This window comes from Muscardinus avellanarius, assembly GCF_963383645.1.
Source record: "Muscardinus avellanarius genome assembly, chromosome: 7".
In the NCBI taxonomy this organism is placed as follows: Eukaryota; Metazoa; Chordata; class Mammalia; order Rodentia; family Gliridae; genus Muscardinus; species Muscardinus avellanarius.
This window is the reverse complement of record NC_137793.1, coordinates 20,306,008-20,326,122: the sequence shown is the minus strand read 5'-3', so window position 1 is coordinate 20,326,122 and position 20,115 is coordinate 20,306,008. Positions and strand designations below refer to the sequence as shown.

Below are 20,115 nucleotides of genomic sequence, written 5' to 3'. Positions count from 1 at the left end.
GCAAAGGACCAGGGTAGCTGGAAAACCATCCTCTCCTGATGTGCAACTCTTAAACCAACATGGCCACCTGACTCTGCTCACAGGGGACTCAGGGGCCTGGGGGCATACCCCTCACCTCTGACTCCTGCTAGGCCCAGAGGACAAAGTGCCCCAGTCCCCTTCACCCCGGAGCCCAAGGGACACACGCGTCCATACCTCCCGGCCCCAGACCCACCTCTCTGTGAGTGCCTTGCTCTGGGTGTCCCGGGCCGCCTGCAGGTCCTTCTCCAGCCGCTTTCGGGCCAACTCCAGCTGCTCCACCTCCCCCTGGGTCCACTTGCGGGGGCTGATGAAGCGCATTTCCTTCAGTAGCTCCTCCTTCTCATTGATGAGGATCAGCCGGTCCCTCTCTGAGTCTAGCACCCCTGGCCAGGCCTCACTGTCGAGTTTGGCAAGCTGGATCTTCAGGTTCGCGATCCTAGGGGCCAAGACGGTGGGCATGAGTGCTATAGCAACAGCATTGCAGGACCAGGGAAGGAGACTGTTTCTAAGGATACAAGGTACCCAGGACATCTTCAGAGCAATCTTTGACAGTACTGTCTTCCTTTTAATCAGACTGCCATCTCTAGGCAACTGTGTGTGTGTGTGTGTGTGTGTGTGTGTGTGTGTGTGTGTGTGTGTGCATGTGTGCGTGTGTGTGTGTGAGAGAGAGAACTGGGGATGGATCCCAGGGGCATTCTACCTCTGAGCTACACCCTCAGCCCTATTTTTCTTCTTTCATTTTGAAACAGAGTTTCGCAAAGTCGCAGAGGGTCTCACTAAGTAGCTGAGGCTGGCTGGGAGCCTGTGGTCTTCCCGTCTCAGCCTCCCAAGTACTTGAGATGACTAGCGTGCGCTACCGTGCCTGGCTTCTAGGAAACTTATTTATCTAACGAACACAAGTGGGTGCCCGCCGTGTGCCAACAATGAAGTGCTCTGCAGGGGTGGGGTGGCAACATGGGAACACCCTCAACCACAATACATTTGGATCTGATACCAGGCAACAACCTCTCACCACCAGCTGTGTGACCTTGGACAAATCGCTCATCTCTCCGAAGAGAATAAAAGCTCGTTCTTCATGGGGTTGTGGTTGAAGGTTTTATGACAATCTATACACCCTCACAGCACAGTATTTGGCATACAGCAAGCCCTCAATAAATGTTCTGTTGCTACTGTTGTTATTACCTGGTTGGACCACTTAATTGTTGTGTAACTGGAAGTAAAGGAAAACAATTCTGCACCCTTCTGAGTCGACTGAAAACTCAGCAATAATGCATGCAGAGTGGGGGGCATGTAGCTCCATCAGTGGGAGCCGAGAATTACTAGGACCAGAAGGACCGACCATGCATTTTCGGTTCAGAGAGTGGAGGAGGCACTGTGGCCACTGACATGGGGCTCAGAGGGCTGGAGCTTCAGGCCTGGCTCTGGCTTTCATGATGGAAGGGATTATTTTTGGAAAAAATTCATTCTGGGAGCTGGGGGTACAGCTTAGTGGTAAAGCACATGTTTTGCATGTGTGAGGACTTGGGTTCAGTCCTCAGCAACTCCAACAAGAAAAGAATCGTTCTGGTGGCACAGGCTTTTAGCACAGTGACTGGTCTGCCACCCGTAATAAATGTTAAAGGAAGGATTGGTAGTCCCGTACCTCAACTTCCTTAAGATTCAGCACTGTCATTTGTATAGGAGGGATAATAACAGTACCTAAAAGAGGGGATATGAGGACCAAATGAAAAGGAAGCGTTTAGATCTCTTTATATGTGGCCAAGTGTTATGCAGACATTACGTATTATGATCAATAAAATAAGATTCACAATATAATGAAGAGTATTGCTACAAATATCCAAAAGCCATTATGCCATGATAATTTATGACTTTACCGCTGCAAAGTACTTTTTGGTCTCATGTTCTGGCTGTACCTCATCGCTTCATGCTGGATAAGGAAAGAGTTTTAACCTTGTTGAACAGATGTCCTATGGCTTAAGACTGCAACTCATAGCTGAGCATGATGGTGCATGCCTGTACTCCCAGTACTTGGGAGGCTGAAACAGAATTGCAGGTTCAAGGGCAGCCCCCGAAACTTAACAAGACCCTGTTTCGAAATTAAAAAATAGCCAGGCGTGGTGGTGCATGCTTGTAATCCCAACATTCAGGAGGCTGAGACCGGAGGATCGCGGTTCAAGGACAGCCTCAGCTACTTAGTGAGGCCCTCTGCAACTTAGTGAGACCCTGTTTCAAATTAAAAAAAAAAAAAGAATAAAAAAACAGGGCAGGGGGTGTAGCTCGGAAGTCGAATGCCCCTGGGTTCCATCCCCATACCTGCAAATAAATAAATAAATAATAAAAAGGGGTGCTAGTGGTGTAGCTCAGAGATAGAATGTCCCTGAATTCAATTCCTATCACCAAAACAAAACAAACCAAAATAAACAAAACAAGATTGCAAATCATAAACATGGCCACTGAGACCCCAGACCAACGGGCCTGCAGCTTACTATAGACAGTGTGATCAAACTCTTATTGTAAGAGACTCTTGTTGGAGAAAAGGCCCCTCCTGATATATAGGAAAAATTCCATACAGAAGAACAAACACATTTAGGCTTGCTCCTTCTGATGCCAAGTGTCCCACCAGGGATTCTTACAGTTATTTAATTTCACATTCATGTGTATAGCAATCCATGAAGACTGGCTTTGGGACAACTTCTCAGCTGCTCATCTCCAGAGCTCTGAGGCTAGAATGGAATGCAAAGGTCTGGCAGAGGCTAAACTATACATGGGACCTTGAGGAGTGACTGGTACTTTCTTGGATGCACTTTCTAGTGTATTTTCCCTACGCCAGTGCTCCTTAAATTTCAGGCTGTCCATCCTTTGGAGAATCTGATACAAACTACCAGTTTCTATCCTCAGATACGCATATGTGACCTGGCATTCAATGGCCACGCACTATAGCTTCTCCTCTCTCTCTCTCTCTAAGTTCTACTGCCTCTGCTTTCCCCTCGGCAGGCTATTCTGTCCTTTACAACCAATTGAGCTCTGCGTAGAGGAAGAGGGAAGAAGCTGGATAAAGTCAGTTGAGCCAGGAGGCTCTGCAATGAGGAGTTTAATGGCTAAACCCCAGAAGGAGCATTCCAGTCCTTCAGTCTCCCCAGAACTGGTCATGTAAGACAGGTATTCCTTTGAGCTAGAATAGGTCCAAGGTTCAGAGTGGGCCTCCTTATAGGGACTGGGAAGTGGCTACACACACACACACACACACACACACACACACACACACACACACACACACAGTTCTGCCATTCAGCTGAGCCCCTAGGGGGAGCTGAAACAGTACTTGGGACATCTGCTGCTTTCTACCTGACCAGATATTAACAATATCTCCATTTGTCTCTGGAAAACCACTCCTCCCATACGTTCAAGTTACTTGGTTTCTAGAAAATTGACCTCACTCTCCTTTCCACCAGGAGCATATGATCCATACATAAACTCTCAGAGAATTCTAATCCTTCCTCTCTCACCCTCTCTAAGCCCAGCAATAATGATTGGTTTATCCAGAAATGCCACTGAGTCTGGGACCCAAGACTTACTGTTGTTGTTGGGGTTTTGTTGTTGTTGTTGTTGTTCTTTTATTATTTTTATTTTTGCAGTGCTGTGAATTAATCCCAAGACCCTCCACATGCTAGACTAGTATTTTGCCACTGAACAAAGATTCTGCTCCACCCCTAAAACTTAAAAGTGTTGAGAAAGATAGGTGCCCTTTCTCCTGGGGTTGCTCACCCGGTAGTACATAAGCTTAGAATTTCTGGGGGTCATCTTGCCATTTTGATAGGAAGGCTAACACAGAGGTAAGCAGGGTAGAGAAAGGGAAAGAGACTGAGTCTATATAACATTATTGGAGTCCCTAGATCCAGCTGAGCCAGGATTCAGAAGACCCAGGCTTTTGGATTTTCTCATAAATACTTTGCTTCTTGTTCTGGTTTCTAATAAGATTTATGTCATTGCTACAAAAGAGTTGGTTCATAGGGAGTTTCAGGCAGCAGAGCCAGGCACGGCCACAATACCTGGGCTGGCTGAGAAGGTTCCAAGCTGAGTCACTTAGCCCAGGGAAGAAGGATACAACATGGCTAGATTCAGTCACCCCACAATGCCCAGTGGGTTCTTTTCCCAATAAAACTGGCTCAGTGTATAGAAGATCATGGACTTGGAGCCAGAATGACCAGGGTTCCAATTCTAACTCTGTGACCTGGAAAAGCTACCAAAACTTTGGGTCTAAACTTTTTCCTCTCTACTATGGAGACAAGAAGATAGAAGCTTTGGTTTAAGGCCGGGTGTGGTGACGCACGCTTTTGATCCCTGCACTTGGGAGGCAGAGACAGGAGGATCGCGCAGGTTCGAAGCCAGCCGTGCTGGCTTAAGAGACCCTGTTTCCAAATAAAAATATAAAAAAAAAATAGGTCTGGGAGTGTAGCCTGGAGGAAGAAGGGCTTCCAGGAACCCCAGTACCACCAAAAAGAAAAAAAAAAGAAAAAAAAAAGAAGAAGCTTTGGTTTAAGGTTACTTTCAAATGAAATAAGATGTACATATGCTTTAGTACAATGAAAACTTGTTTTAAAAAACTTGTTTATATCTATTAACAGCTACTCTAAAAATGCCAGGTCTGATTATTATTTTATTTGTGGAAGTAGAACACAATGACTTAGGATTCTTCAAAGTCACAGAACAGCTCCCTCCCTCCCTTCCTTCCTTTATTTCTTATTTGGTACTGGAGATTGGACCCAGGGGCATTCTACTGCTGGGCTATACCCCAAGTCCTTATTTATTTATTTGTTTGTTTATTTATTTTTAAATTTTCAAGCAGTGTCAGCCAGGTGTGGTGGCGCACGCTTGTAATCCCCGCACTTGGGAGGCGGAGACAGGAGGATCGCACAGGTTCGAAGCCAGTCGCGCTGGCGTAAGAGACCCTGTTTCAAAAATATAAAATAGGTCTGGGAGTGTAGCCCGGAGGTAGAAGGGTTTCCAGGAACCCCAGTACCACCAAAAAATAAAATAAAATAAAATAATTAAGTAAAATTTCAAACAGTGCCTTGCTAGGTTGCTGACAGTCTTACTAAGTTGCTGGGGTTGGTCTCAACCTTGTGATCCTCCTGTCTCAGTCTCCCAAGTACTGGGCCGAGCGGCCACTTAATCCCGAGAGGGTGCACTGTTGAAAAGCACAGCTTGCTCCTGGTTAGGCAGGAGATAGTGAACTGGTAGTGTCTGAAGTGTTTTTAGCCTGTTGCTAAAATAAATCAAACAACCCTGTTGATCCTTCAATCCAACCTGCTTCCAGGCTCATCAGAAAACTTTGAGTACAGAAACCAAGAGAGCAAGGAGAAAGGTCAAGAGGCCACGAGGGTAAGGAGATTTGGGGTTAAAGCACAGTTCCACTCTCCATCTAGAGTAGGGTCCTGGGCAAAATCATTTCCTCTCTAAATTCCAGAGAGGATTAAAATAGAAGTGTTATGATACCTACCTTCACAGTCTTTGTGAGGATTAAATAGGATGAGGACAGTTAAAAGCTGGGCCCCAAGAAGATACCCCAAAAAAGTAGTTATGCTTGTTGGAATGACCCCAGCCCCAACCCCAGCTTTGAGTTACCTTCGCTTAGCCTCTTCATAGCGAAGGCGCAATCTGACCTTCTCTGCCAACTGATTGCTGCTGGTGGTGCCAAACTAGAGGACAAGAGCAAAGTCGGGAGTTATACGGCTGCTGTGGCCAGTGCTGAGTTAGGTTTCAAGTGCTCACAAGAGACCCGACAGTCTGCGTGGGCAGAGCCAAGAATAGCCCCCGATTATTGAGCTGGCTGTGCGGGCGGCGGGGAAGCTGGTTAAGCAAAAAATATTTTCCTTCCTCCAGGCCACGAGGGCAGCCTCGGATTCAGGCACCTATCATTCCAAGAAGAGAAGTCAAGGGACCAGAATATCATTTTGCAGCTCCAGATGGCTCAGAGCCAGTAGAGGCCACAGAAGCATAGCGGATGTCGGGTGAGAAGACAGAGGGCAGGCAATAGATATATAAGAAAGCCATTCTGGGGGGCCTGGAATGGGGGGTTCAAGAGAAGACTCAGACAGGCTGCAGTCAGGAGCAAAACCCTGGGAGATAGTGGGGAAGGTCCTAGACTCTAAAAGGAGGTACATACTTCCTTCACACATACTTTGGCTTGCAGGTAGCTTATATCTGAGTACTTGGGGGTGTTATGGGGAGGGAACAACTCTATTCCCTGTGCTAGACTATCAGGAGCAGCAAGAAGCTGCCACAAGCTTTCCTGGATGACATGGACAGAGCTTCTCTTTACCCAGTGGAAAGACACCTATATAAAATCAGAGAGTAACAGTATTTAGCTATGGAGGGTAGAGCCAGATGCACTCAGCGTCATGTGATCTAGTAAAGCACTCCGGAAGTGACTGCTCACTGTGGGGCGGTGCCACGCTAAGACTTTCACTGCTTATGTTGGGACAACTTTCTCTGTCCACGGCTAGGACCAGACTGATCTCTGGCACCGAAAGCCATGCAGCTGTCTAAAAGCTGCGTGTATTGTTTAGGACTAACCAGAGGGACACATCCTCCCTTCTGCTTTCCAGCTGGTGAAAGAAAATCTGAATGGAATTGCAAAATAGGATGAGGGAGAGCAGAGAAAGATACCCTGACTTCTAAAAATACTATCTGTGCAGTCTAGAGATCCAGGCACGTGGCAGGGGACTCTGGCGGAGTGCCCTCATGTGAGCCCTTCCTCACGCCATAGCGTCATACCTCCTGGGGCCAGGAGGGCTGCAAGTACACGCAGCTCCTTGGGCGGAGTTAGCAGCCTGCCCCAGAGAGCCTGGCCAGCTCCTAAGATGAGCAGAAAGGTGGCCACAGGGCATTCTTCTCTGGAAGGCCGCAGCGCGTGCTGTCTACTCACACTCCCCGAGATGTCCGTCTGGGAGCTCACGTCCAGGTACTGCTTTGGCAGCGGGAAACCCGAACTCTCCAGAGAGCTGCTGCTGGACCACAAGTCGGAGTGAGACCCTCTGTCGGTGCGGAAGTTGTCCTTCAGCATAGTGAGGCTCTGCAGCAAGGGGACAGGGGCAAACAGGTCAGCGATATGCCCTCCCAGTAGGTTGACCAGCCACACTGGGTGCCAGCCTCTCCATCTTCCCTGGCTTTGGAGTCCATGTCTACCCAGCAGCCTACTGATGCCAAGACACAAGGGGATGGGAAGTACATAGGTACTACCTGCCAGGCACACTGACTGCTCACGGAGCAACTCTTCTCTACTGCTCCCTAGGCGTGTGACTGAGCTGGCCGATTGGCTTCAGTGAGCCTCAACTTCCTCTCATGTAAATGGGAAGACTCATGGGTCCCCCTCACAGGGTTGTCATATTGATTAAATGACAGTATAAAGCGCTAGCACAGCCAATACTTAACAGCAGTTGTCTTTACTGTGATTTTATTGAATCCTGACACTAGTCCTTGGAGGAAGGACCCAAGGTTTCTCTCATTTTATCAAGGAGAAGCTGGCAGTGGACAGAGCCAGGATTGAACCTAGCTTCCAGCTCCACGGGCTGACCCATCACAGTGGAAATATTCCCTCCTTCCGCAAGCACCTTTTCACAGCACTGCTGTCCAGGGCAAGAACTTTGAAAACACTCTGTCATAGAGCGTGAAGTCTCCTTCACTGAGTAACAAACAGCAGCTGGGTCTCAGCCCCTAATCTGCCAACAGGATGCAGAACAGAGTATCTGAGAGGCCGGGGGGTTCCTATGTGGGCAGGGGTGTGCGCAGAGGTTAGGCTTTTGAGTCAGGTGTTCAAGGATCTGAATGCTGGCTTTATTTCTTACTCAGATGGTCTTTATCTGTAGAATGGAGATAAGCTAGAGTTGATGATGTAAGAGATACATGAGAGGCACTGCATGCTAAGTCCTTGGCAAAGTGGCTCAGTATGGTAGAGAAGGGCTGTTCTCATTGGTTCGGCTCCCAGCACAGAATGAGAACACCAGACAACTGCTTTGAGAGGGGCTATATTTTGCTGTTAAGGTTAATGATGCTGAAACCATCTCATTTCTTTTGGGTAATTGAAAAAAATGAGCCAAGGGGCTAGAATTAGCGACAAGTCTGTGGGCTTTGGAGACAAAGCCAGCTGGCTTCCATTCCAGCTTCACTCCTGACCCTGCTATGCGACCTTGGGCAAGTCATTCATTGCATGAATCTTTATAAAATGGGACTAAACCCCAAGAAGGCTAATTGAGTCAAGGAGTACTTAGCTTAAATGTCTTGCATCAGAAGTGTTTCAGAGTTTGTTTTTGGATATTAGAATACTTGCATATGGCAGGGCGTGGTGGCGCACACTTGTAATCCCTGTGCTTGGGAGGCGGAGACAGGAGGATCGCACAGGTTCGAAGACAGCTGCGCTGGCTTAAGAGACCCCGTTTCCAAATAAAAAATATATATATAAAACAATAGGTCTGGGAGTGTAGCCTGGAGGTAGAAGGGCTTCCAGGAACCCCAGTACCACCACCACAAAAAAAAAAGAATACTCGCATATGCATGAGATACCTTGAGTATTGGACCCATAAAGTTCATTAATGGCGCATATGCAGCTTTTACACGGAACTGGACCTGGGTTTTGACTGCAGTCCACTACATGAGTCCAGTGTGGAATCTTCCACAGCTGGCATCACGTTGCTGCTCAAAAAGTCTCAGAGTTTGGGGTGTTTCAGAGTTCAGATGCTTAGACCAGGGGTAATGATCTGTACAGCATGTGGAAGAGGAGCTCAAAGGAGTCCCGCAACGTGGGGAGCTCTGGAGAACCTGAGATGGGTCCACACCACCAGGAGCAGGCGTACCTTAATGAGATCTTGCTTTTCCTTTTCTCCACAGGTGATGGCCTTCTTGATGGCCTGGGTTTCTCTCAAGACAGCCTGCGCTTCATCCAGTTTGTAGCTGCCCCGAGCATCAGACATTTTCTTATCTATCCTAGGAAACAGTTAGTGGGGGAAGGTCAGACCTAGGAGGTACAGCACAGGCCACGGTGCTCCAGTTCCTCTCTCTGTCCTGAAGACCCCTCCTCTTCAAGTCCTATCTGTGGGATAAGGAATGGAAGGTCTCTGCTGAATTACAAATGTCCCATCCTTTGTGGCTACACAAGCTATACTGCTCCTGAAATCCTCAAAGCATCAACTCTTGCAGGAGGCCCTCTCTGACTCCCACCCAGATCCTCTGGGCTGGGGAGGTGGTACCCATGATGTATCACACATAGCCATGACACTACACCTGTTAGGTTGTGTGATCATTGATGGTTTATATTGCAATATCTTTGCCTTGACTCTGGTATCTCTAGGAACTGATATGAACATGTTTGGATAGTTTTAGTATTTAGTATAGAAAAGCGCTTTAATCCAGGTCTCTCAGTCTCCTCAGTCTTGACATTTGGGGTTGGGTCATTGCTTGTTGTGTGTGTCAGAGGCAGGGCTGTCCTGTCCTGTGCACTGCAGGATGTTTGGCAGTATCTCTGGCCATGATCCATAAGATGCCAATAACAACCCAACCTTGATCTGTGAACACTAAACACATCTCCACATATTTTTCCTCATACATTGCCTAATATCCCCTGGGGAGAGAACCCAAATCGCTTCTGGTTGAGAAGTACTGTCTTTAAGAAACGTATGTTGAGCTTGGTGTGGTGGCACACGCTTGTCATCCCAGCATTCGGGAGGCAGAGACCAGAGGATCGCGGTTCGCGGACAGCCTCAGCAACTTAGCCAGGCCCTTCGCAACTCAGTGAGACCCTGTTTCAAAAAATAAAAAGACTAAAAAAATAGGCCTAGAGGTGTAGCTTGGAGGCAGAATGTCCCTGGGTTCCATCCCCACTAACTGCAAAAAAAAAAAAAAAAAATTAATTCAACATAATTCAACATGTGTTTATATGTTGAATTAATAAACACAGTGAAGGACAGGTGAGAAGGATAAAACCTCCTGTTAGTGGCGTGGCCTTGGACATGAATCTCAGCCCCCCGGGGCCTCTGTTTCCTTCTTTAAAATACTATGCCATCTGCCTGGCCCATATTCATGGAATTGTGAGACAATGTCAAACGGTGTAAAGATGAAAAAATCTTGCAGTGAACTAGAAAACACTGTACAAATGTAAGAGATTAAAACACCTGTAGTCCAGAGCTGGGCCTGGTGGCGCACGCTTGTAATCCCAGTAGTTGGGAGGCTGAGACAACAGGATTGCAGGTTCGCAGCCAGCCTCGGTTACTTAGTAAGGCCCTCCAAAACTTAATGAGACCCTGTTTCAAAATAAAGAATAAAAAATAGGGCTGGGGGTGTAGCTCAGAGGTAGAATACCCCCAGGTTCAACCCCCAGTACAGCAAAACAAAACACACAAAACCCTGAGTTGGCATGGCGGTGCATACTTGTAATCCTAGTGTTTGGAAGGCTGAGAAAGGAGGATCGCTGTTCAAGGACAGCCTCATCTATTTAGTGAGGTCCTCTGCAACTCAGTGAGACCTGGTTTCAAAATAAAAGAATAAAAAATAGGGCTGGGGGTGTAGCTCGGAGGTAGAATGCCCATGGGTTCCATCCCCAGTACCAAACAAAACAAAACAAAACAAAACAAAAAAAAAACCAAACCAAACCAAACCAAACAAAAAACCCAAACCAAAAAACCTGTAGTTTAGAGAGCTTATTGCCTTATGCAAACCCCACATGCAGGTTCCTTTTGATGGGGGAAAAGTGGGTATTTAAAAAAAATTAAATCCCCCCCCCCCGCCCAGTACTGAGACTGCACCTAGGGTCTTGCTCACTCTAAGTACATACTCTACCACTGAGCTACAATCTAAGTATCTGGCTTGGTCTGCCTTCAGACCAAACCACAGAGGTGAGTGGTAGAGGCTGGGGGAGTCCTGGGCTTCTGGAGAAAGCTGGGGTGTGGAGAGGTTCTGAGAGCAGACACATTTTAAGTGCTTCACGCTTTCATCAAAGGTTAGGACTGAAGTTTCAGTGATGGGCAGAGAAAGGGAAGCGTCACAGTCCCAGAGAACACCACAAACCCATCATTTCAGGATGAGAAACCCTGGCAGGCATTCCTCTTTGGTTTCCTGCTAGAGGCCAAACTGTCCCCTGCTAAAAATAGCCCAAGAGGGGAATCACTGCGGGGGAGCAGATTTCCACCCTGGCCCCAGCGTCTGGGTCTAGGAGCAGGGGAGAGGGGGAAGAAGAGAACGTGGTCTCCACACGGCACCCCCTGCGGTTACTTCAGCCTCGGTGGAGAGAAGACAAAGCCCCATTTATGTCCCCACTAAAAATAGCCTGTCTGTTCCTTTCGAAGTCTTGGGCCTGAGCAAGCCTGCCAGGTCTGCTAAGATTGGTCTCAGATTTATTCTGAAAAATTCGTGTGAGGGAAGATTTCCTCGGTGGAGTCCTGCCAAAGATGCTCCGTGGCACGGTCCCCGGAGCTAGTGTCCGGGATGGGAGGTGGCCTGTCTCAGACTGGCAGGGCGATGGCAGCCGTGTGCTTGAGCATGTTGGAGGACTGGGGCTCTGGGGAGGGGGCCGTGCCCCTGTTCTCTGCCAACAGGAGCAAATGGCTCTGAATGCCCAGCAGGACGGGACAGAAGTGGCTTGTCTGCTGAGCTGCAAAGAGCCTCTACCTGATTCCTTCAAGGGCCTTAGCAACCCAGGCTCTGGAATTTGGCTCCAGAAAGTACTCTGAGCAAGAGCACTCTTGGGGTGAAGCTGGGTGGGGAGGGGGGTGGGGAAAACAAAGGGTCCCCATTATGTCCTCAGTCAATGAATCTCTCCCCTCCCCAGAAAGAGAAGAAAAGTTGTATGTGTGTTAGGGGGGCGCATGTGTCTTAGGATTTCCAAACCACCCAGCTGTCCTTTCTCCCAGACCGGCTGAGATTCACATGCCTGGCTAGTAGCCAGAGTAGCCAGGAAAAGGCTCCGATGGCAGCCTGCTCCTCCAGGTCTTGTCCAGAGGACTCTCACCTGGGCACAGGTGGCCTTTGTGATGTGTGACAGATCCTGCCCTTCCCCCACCTCCCCTGAAACGAAGCGCCAATTCCCAACTCCTTCTTCTGTTCCAGGGGCTCCAAGATAGCAGAGAAGCCCAACTCCTGAGCTCTGGGTTTTCTTATTTTCCTTCTTCATTCTCCTCTAAGAAGTTTCCTTCTATCCTCATCCACCCTCCCTTTCCTTCTACAGGATGGGCTTGCTGAGTGCGCATGGCTCATAGGGGTTCCGAGCACAGAGTAAATGCTCAGCAAATCCTCATGGGTATCATCGCCATCATGACAGCAAACACAACTGCTCTTCGGAAACGCAACTGTTCTTGGGAAACATGAGCTGCTTTCTTCTTATTTGTGAAGATGACAGCTGCTCAGAGTGACCTGAAAGCTCTGTAACTCACCTCTCAGGGTTGAGTATCATCATTCCCTGCCTTCTGCTAAGAAGTGGTAGGAATCCAGCTGCCTCCCATCTAGATCCTAAAGGAAACAGGATTCCAAGGGAGATGGAAAGGGCTTAATGTTTTCTGGGTGTGGGCAGGGGGATTCTCTGGGATGATTCCCAGAAGAGGGAACTGAGACACGAGCTCCAAATTCCAATAGTATCCCAGCGCCACACACAGACACAGATACACAAGAGCTGTAACAATGCAATGGTCCTGGATGTGAGTATAGCTCAGCAGCAGATGCTTAGCATGAGTGAGGCCCTGGGTTCAATCCCAAGCACAAAAAAAAAAAGAAAAAAAGAAAAGAAAAAAGAAAGATAGTCCTGGGCTCCAGTCCCACCTCTGATCCTTGCTAGCTGAGTGGTCTCGAGAGTAATTTCAACTCTCTCAGTGTCCTTGTCTATAAAATGGGACAGAACAAGAACTGAACGTTTTTTTTTTTTCTTTCTTTTTTTCTTTTGCAGTAATGGCGATGGAACCCAGGGGCATTCTACCTCTGAGCTACACTCCCAGCCCTATTTTTTATTCTTTATTTTGAAACAAGGACTCACTAGGTTGCAGAGGGCCTCCACTAAGTAGCTGAGGCTGTCTGCAAACCACAGTCCTCCCAATTGCTGGGATTACAAGCGTGCCCCACCACGGCCGGCTCAGAACTGGTCTTAATAAGTCAAGAGAAGGCGAAGGGGTAGTTAATGTAAAAAAGCTTCTCTAATACAAATGTCAGCTCAGGGTGGAGCTAGAGTCCATCCGAGTTCCCTTCCCCAGTCCAAGAGGAAAACTAGCAAGAAGCCACCTCCCAACCCCAGCTCCACGAAGCGCCTTTTGCATGTCAAGCTCTGTGACACCAGATGAGGGACACCAATGCAGTCTCTATAACCATGACTTTTTCAGATAAAGAAATGGAAGCTTAGAAGGGTTATGTCATTTGTCTTAGGTCCCTGGGGAACTGGGATTTCAACTCTGGCCATTTGCCTCTTGAAGCTACATCCCTAACCTTCTCTGCCAGGGTGGACATTTAAGTAGACGCCTTCCTCCACACTGGACGCGGAGCCAGGCTTCCGGCGAGAGAGCGTGGGCGGCCAGAGCTGCAGAGGAGTCTTATCGGGGCCAGATATCAACATGGGGCACAGGGAGGGGAGAGAAGGAGGCTTGTCCTTGGGGTTTCAGCTCAGCTTACTAAACAACAAGAATTTTCAATGCTGCTACAGGGTGATAAAGTGGTAAAACAGGTTTGCAGAGGCCAAGAGAATAATGGGAAGTGTTTTCTAACCAGAAGCTCTAACCAGAGGACAGGAGCAGGGAGGAGGGAGGGCATATTCGGTAAGATGATGTGGGAACGAGCAACCCTTAGCTGTGCGCTCAGAACTGCTCGGCTGGAAAGTGGAGGAAGGAGGCGACTGCATCAAAGGTTGAAAATAGCAATCTGATAAGCTCACATTATTGCCCTGAATTATTCCTGGCGCTACTGAAGACACCGAAAAAGCATAAAGTAGAGGCCCTGGATTGCACGAGTTTAAAATCTGCTTTGAGCTGGGCGTGGTGGTGCACGCTTGAGACAGGAGGACTGTGGTTCGAGGACAGCCTCAGCTGCTTAGTGAGGCCCCTTGCAACTCAGGGAGACCCTGTTTCAAAATGAAGAATAAAAAATAGGGCTGGGGGTGTTACTTGAAGGTAGAATGGCCCTGGGTTCCATCCCCAGTACCTCCAAAAAAAAAAAAAATCTGCTTAGAGAGATAAGCTTGGTATATGTATAGAGACATAAGCTGCACATGTGTAAGATACATATATGTGCAAAATCAAACATACAACAACGTGTAAAAGCATTATACACAGTTGATCCTACAAGATCTACCTTTTGTGTCATGTGCTGTGTGGGACTGGTGGTGTTTCTCCAGGTGGGGGGATTATGGGGTGGGAGGCTGTGTCTATGAACTAACCAAAGGGCCCTTCGTCTGTTAGCCACAGTTCACTCAGTTCTTGGGACTTGCAGACAGACATCCCAAGGCATGGGGCTGCTGCCAAAACATGGAGGGAGTGGATCTGTGGCTCAGGAAAAGGAAAAGGGGGGCAAGGGACGACAGAAACAGCCATCCGCGTATGTGTGACCTCCCAGGGACTCGAGGTGAGGTGTCTCTTGTAAGGGGGAAGTCTTGGGTGCCTTGGCTGGCGCATCTGTGAAGTGACCAGTGACCTTTGTAATGATCATCCAACGAGTCCATCAGGTAGATGGAATACAATTCGATCGGTAAGTCCCAGGCATATGTTGTGGTTATTAGTTACAGTAAGCTGGCATTTACTGAGAGCTTGCTTTGTGACTCAGTTTCCTCATGTGTATTTGGGGTTAGCTAGAAAGACGTTCCTTACAGAATTGCTATGGGGATCAAATGAGTACACCCAGGCACACTGAAGGTCTCTCCTGGCACACAGTAATTGTTCAACAAATCTTCGCTAATCTAATCACTCTGAAGAGACAAAAGGGCTATCAATTACCTGGCTCTGAGGGACCTTCTAAAAGTAAAAATGACATCTAGTCAAAGTCACTCGGGAAACTCCCTACGTCATCCATAAGAGACCGTGTGCGTGGCTTGGTACAGCTCCTCCAGAAATCTGTTTCAGGGATAGATGACTATCCCTTCACGGGAGCACTAGGTGAAGTAGTGGCTCACTGTAGGGGTGAAGGGTTAGCTTGCTGGTGTGTATGAGACTGTTGATCGGCTGGAGGACAGGAGATATGTGCACAGTGATGCTCAACAGCACTGGTGTCTGCAGCTGGACCGTATGACCCTGCTGAACGGAACAGCCCTTTAATGGCTCCGAGACTCCAAGGGACCAATTTCTCTCTTTCCCCAGTCATTACTCCTGGGGAGTATCTTCAGTAAATTCCACTGGGAAAGAACTTGAATAGAACGATTCGAGGACTCCTCTCTAGAAGGGAGCACGGGGACTAAGGAGCGAGAGAGGAGAGGGCGGGGGAGGGGCACAGGCTGGCGCTCTAAATGGCCTGGTGGACTTACTTCTTCAGCGTCTGGAAGCCTCGCTCCTTGAACTGTAGCTCGTGCTGCAGGTGAGCCATCTCTCTCTTCAGCTTGTTAACCTGGAGGGCGGAGACACACGAGGAGCCGGGTCAGAGGGGGACTCAGCTGCAGGTCTACACTGGAACCTACCACCCTGCCCCCACCCACAAGGGCGTTGGTATCTGCACCTGCCCAGCCAGTGAGCACCCCTGGCCGCTGTTCCTCTAATTCCTGCCTCGTCAGTCCTTGCTCCAGGGAAACAGGAAGTAGACAGGAGCTGACCACCTGGCCAGAGAGAGAGCTGGCTTTCCACCGCCCAGCTGTGGGATTGCCCTGAAGCCAGCCTCTCTTTCCTGATGATCTAATGACCCAGGACACTGGCAATTCCCTGGGCTGTGTATTACTTAGAGCAGGCGACAGATAGGAAGGTGCTCTGCATGGAGGTGAGGGTGGCGGAGGCAAAGCAAGATGTGCTGGGGGCCGCATCCAGCTCCCATGGAGGCTCGCTTGGCCTGCACGGAGCTGCTCAAGTTGCTAATAATCAGATATAGAGCGATTCCACATAATAAGTCTTGATGTACGGTTCCTTTCTAATGATACCTGGAGATCTGGCAGCACTGAGCCCACATGCCTGAGGGGTGCAATGCACTCCAGCCTAAACCCATCACCCCCATGGACAGGGCATGCCTCTCCAGAGGAACAGTCCCCCTCCTCCCTACACTTCAACCTGGGCCAGCGCCCCCCCCCCACCTTACGCTCTCCTGCAGGCATCTGAGTGTGTGAAAACTGCTTTGAGTTGAACTAAACCAGTGTCTAAACTACTGACTTTACCAAGAGCAAGCCACTTAATTGCTGTGCCTTTGTTTCCATATAAGTAAAACAAGGATAATAGTGTGTATCCCCTAAGGTAATTGTGAATTAAATAAGATAATATAGAATAAGCCGTATCTAAGAAGAGAGTGCACCATACTGAGAACTTCTTAGCCTTGTCTCTTGGGATCTCTTCTTAGCTATCCTAAGCCTCTGTTCATCTTTAAGATGCAGATGACGATAGCTCCTCTGTGGGGTCGTTACAAGGACAGGTGACGATACACAGGAAGCAGTTAGCACTATACCTGGTAGATGGAGATGGCTTGCAAAATGGGAGCTGTTATGACCACTATTAACACTGCAACTACTACTACTACTGTTGTTATCTGAGGCCTCGTTGGTCAGCACTGTCTGCCACGGCCCACCCAGATCTTCTATTCTGACCCATTAACCTCCATCAGTGTCACAGATGAAGAGGCCCTACCCGAGATTTTGCGGTGGCAATTTCAGCTTTCAAGATCTCAGGGTCATACTTAGAGCTGGACGATGAGCCAGAGACCACTGTAATGAAAAGAGAAAGAAAAGAATTTCAGTAAAAGAAACACATTTCAACAAAGTTGGCTTATTTGCCCACCTAAACTAATTCAGAAAGACTGAAAGTCATTAACCCAAATGTCCAACAAAAGGGGATTTGTTAAATGAATATGGTACATGCCTAACATGAGAACTATGTGATTTATGCAATTCAAAATAATGGTGCAGAAGCCAGGTATGGCGGCGCACGCTTGTAATCCCAGCATTTGGGAGGTGGAGACAGGAGAATTATGGTTCGCAGACAGCCTCAGCTACTTAGTGAGGCCCTTTGCAACTCAGTGAGACCGTATTTCAAAATAAAGAATAAAAATTAGGGCTGTGGGTGTAGCTCGGAGGTAGAATGGGGTTTCATCCCTAGTACCACAATAATAATAATACAATAATAATATTGGGAATATAGCTCAAAATAATACTGGGAATATAGCTCGGTTTGCTCAGCATGTGCATGGCCCTGGATTCCCAATACTGTCAAAATTAGAAAATAAAATGGTGGTGCAAAAAATACTGAATGATAAGAGGAAATGTCTGAGAGTTGTTTATATGAAAACCCATTTTCAAAGAATGTAAAGGATAGCTTAAATTTAGAAGATATAAACAAATACATACACACAAGCATCTAAAAAAGACCAGAAAGGAATGTACCAAAAAGGTAACACTGATGTCTAGAGAGAGCTGGATACTGAGTGACATTTTCCCCTTTGAGTTTTTCTCTTTGAGATTTTTCTAACATGAATATCTATTGTTATAATAAAAATTACTAAAATGATTACTTTTCCTACTTTATAATTACACTGTAAAAGTTAAATAAATAATCCATAATCATAACATCCTAAAACAATTATCCTTTTCCTAAGTTACCTTCCAATGTTTACCTGTAGCTCTATCATATAGCTGTAATTTTATTTTATAGCTGTATTTATTTATTTATTTATTTATTTATTGTAAGTTTATTTATTTTAAAAATAGTATTTGTCTGGGAGTGGTAGCACACGCTTGTAATCCCTGCGCTTGGGAGGCTGAAACAGGAGGGTCGCACAGGTTCAAAGTCAGCCTCGGCTACTTAGTGAGGCTCTCAGCAACTTAGTGAGACCCTGTTTCCAAATAAAAGTATTAAGTAGGTCTGGGAATATAGCCCGGAGGTAGAAATAAGAAATTAGAGTCATATGCATCTGAAATAAGAAAATAAGGTAAAGAGAGAGTCAGGATAAGGAAGCAAAACTGTAAGTGTGAGGTTAGGGCTCGCTGCATACTGTGAAGTCCCACTTCCTAGTCGCCGCAAACCTGGCTCTATAAACCCATTTTATTTTCACATCATCCTGACTGGTGATGTGAAGAGGGAAACGGGGCCAGACATGAGACTCCTGGCATCCGTAACATAAACACAGCTTCACTGTTCCAGGTGGACCGATCACTCTTGGTAGGGGGCTGACAAGGACTTTCCCTGTGTGCCCTTAATCATACTGTACAGACCATTTCTTCGTCTCCACTTCCCACTTACCACACCTGCACTGCCGATTCTCCCGTAGAGAGGTCAACTGCTGAGACCTGGCCTTTTCTGAGGACAGTGAAGCTGATTTGGAGATCTCTGGTCATTTTCAGTGTCTGGAGATAAAAGTGACCATCACGAGGGGGTGATGTCGCTCTTTGGAGCTAGGTAAAATATTTTAGTGGGCCTTTGGATCATGCATGGAAAAAAAGTTAAAATACAACACTGGGAAGTTTGGGAAAAGAGAAAACTACTTTGCTTAATAATGAAAGAAGCAACCATGGGTAGCATTTCATTACTACCACAAGTTCACCACCGGATGATGATGGCGGTGAAGCTGGGATTTACCAGAAGAGAAGAGAGAGGCCAACACTGGGGTGGGCGGGGCCTTGTGGCTCTCCTGTTGAGTGTGGAATAGGTATCCATGCTTTCTCTTGGAGGTTTTGACTTTGTGTTCTTCTGGCTGGACTTGGGAGTTTCAAGGAGAGACGTAGTTGGATACAGAGTTGGAGGCATGGCCATAAGCATATTCCCCCAAAAGGCTTTTTTTTTTCAACATTTAAAGTAGTTCATACTATTTGTTACCCACTAACTTAATAGTAAGAACATTGTGAAAAGCCTAGAGGACTATCAGTGTGGAAATGGAGATGAGGATGCATACAGAAAGGTCATCAGAGGCATGAGTATGCTTTTATAAGCATACTGTGCTGCCAACCACCTAGATCACTAGATAGTGCTGCTGCAGGTGGGTCCATGCATTGAGGGAAATGCTAAGGAGCATCCTAGAAGAACCCACTAAAAATGGCAAGACCTGCTGGGCATAGTGGCACATGCCTATAATCCCAGTACTTGGAAGGCTGAGATAGGAGGGTCGCAGGTTCAAAGCCAGCCTCAGCAAAAGAACAGCATGACACCAACTGGCCTGCAGGGATTGTGAAGGGCACCAATTTATATCCAAAGTTGCTGAAATGGAACACAGCTTAGAATTCATTTTAGGTACTTTTTTTTTTTTTAATGAAGTAAACAAATACATTCAGAAAAATGCCTAAGCCATAGGGGTACAGCTTGAAGAATTTTCACAAAAGAAACACAGTCGAGGAATGGGCACTCTAGTTCAGATCCAGGTCACCAGCCCCCGCCCCTCTGTGGGGGCATCCCTTCCCTGCCCTCCTCCAGAAGAATTTTATATTTGAATGGGACCTTAAAGACTGTCTTGCTGCATTTTAAACACATTTCTAAATTTTAGTTTTTACTAGTTATCCAGGAACACAATTTAATAATCCAATGTAGCTAAGGTTTGCTGTCAAAAAAAAAGAGAGAGAGAGAAAGAAAGGGAGCATTCCATAGACCCTAACTCTATACCTAACTCATCCCCAAAGGGAAACATTTCTAATGTGTTTGGCCAATTTCTTTTCCTTCTCTTTTGCAGTGCCAGGGATTGAACCCGCGGCTTCATGCATGGTAGGCCAATGCTCTACCACTGAGCTACACCCCCAGCCTTAGAGCCAACCCCTTGGGTATCTATCTACCTCTGTGTCTCCACTAGTGTGCATGTATTGCTGCTTCTGGGTCTCTTTAGTTTCAGGCATTATTTATTCACTTTCCCCTAGGGAGGATGGGGACGTAACTGCACTACCTCCCGCAGCCCCTACGCCACACTCACACTTCCTCATCCTCCTAAATGACAAAGCATACTTTTGCTGAAAGCAATCTTCAGTGTTTGCTGAGT

At 47.3% G+C, this 20,115-nt stretch overlaps 1 protein-coding gene across 2 annotated transcripts in view; it reads right to left on the bottom strand.

Annotated features, from left to right (window-relative positions):
- WWC1 (WW and C2 domain containing 1) overlaps positions 1-20,115 on the bottom strand; it is a gene marked incomplete at both ends in the record, with an annotated part of 170,971 nt that overhangs the window by 53,129 nt on the left and 97,727 nt on the right. For both annotated transcript variants that reach the window (XM_080698876.1, XM_080698877.1), the window contains 6 exons: positions 215-457; positions 5,647-5,720; positions 6,950-7,096; positions 8,874-9,003; positions 15,497-15,576; positions 16,791-16,867. In XM_080698876.1, the coding sequence (XP_080555002.1) occupies positions 215-457; positions 5,647-5,720; positions 6,950-7,096; positions 8,874-9,003; positions 15,497-15,576; positions 16,791-16,867 (751 nt within the window). The remainder of the gene's footprint in view (positions 1-214; positions 458-5,646; positions 5,721-6,949; positions 7,097-8,873; positions 9,004-15,496; positions 15,577-16,790; positions 16,868-20,115) is intronic.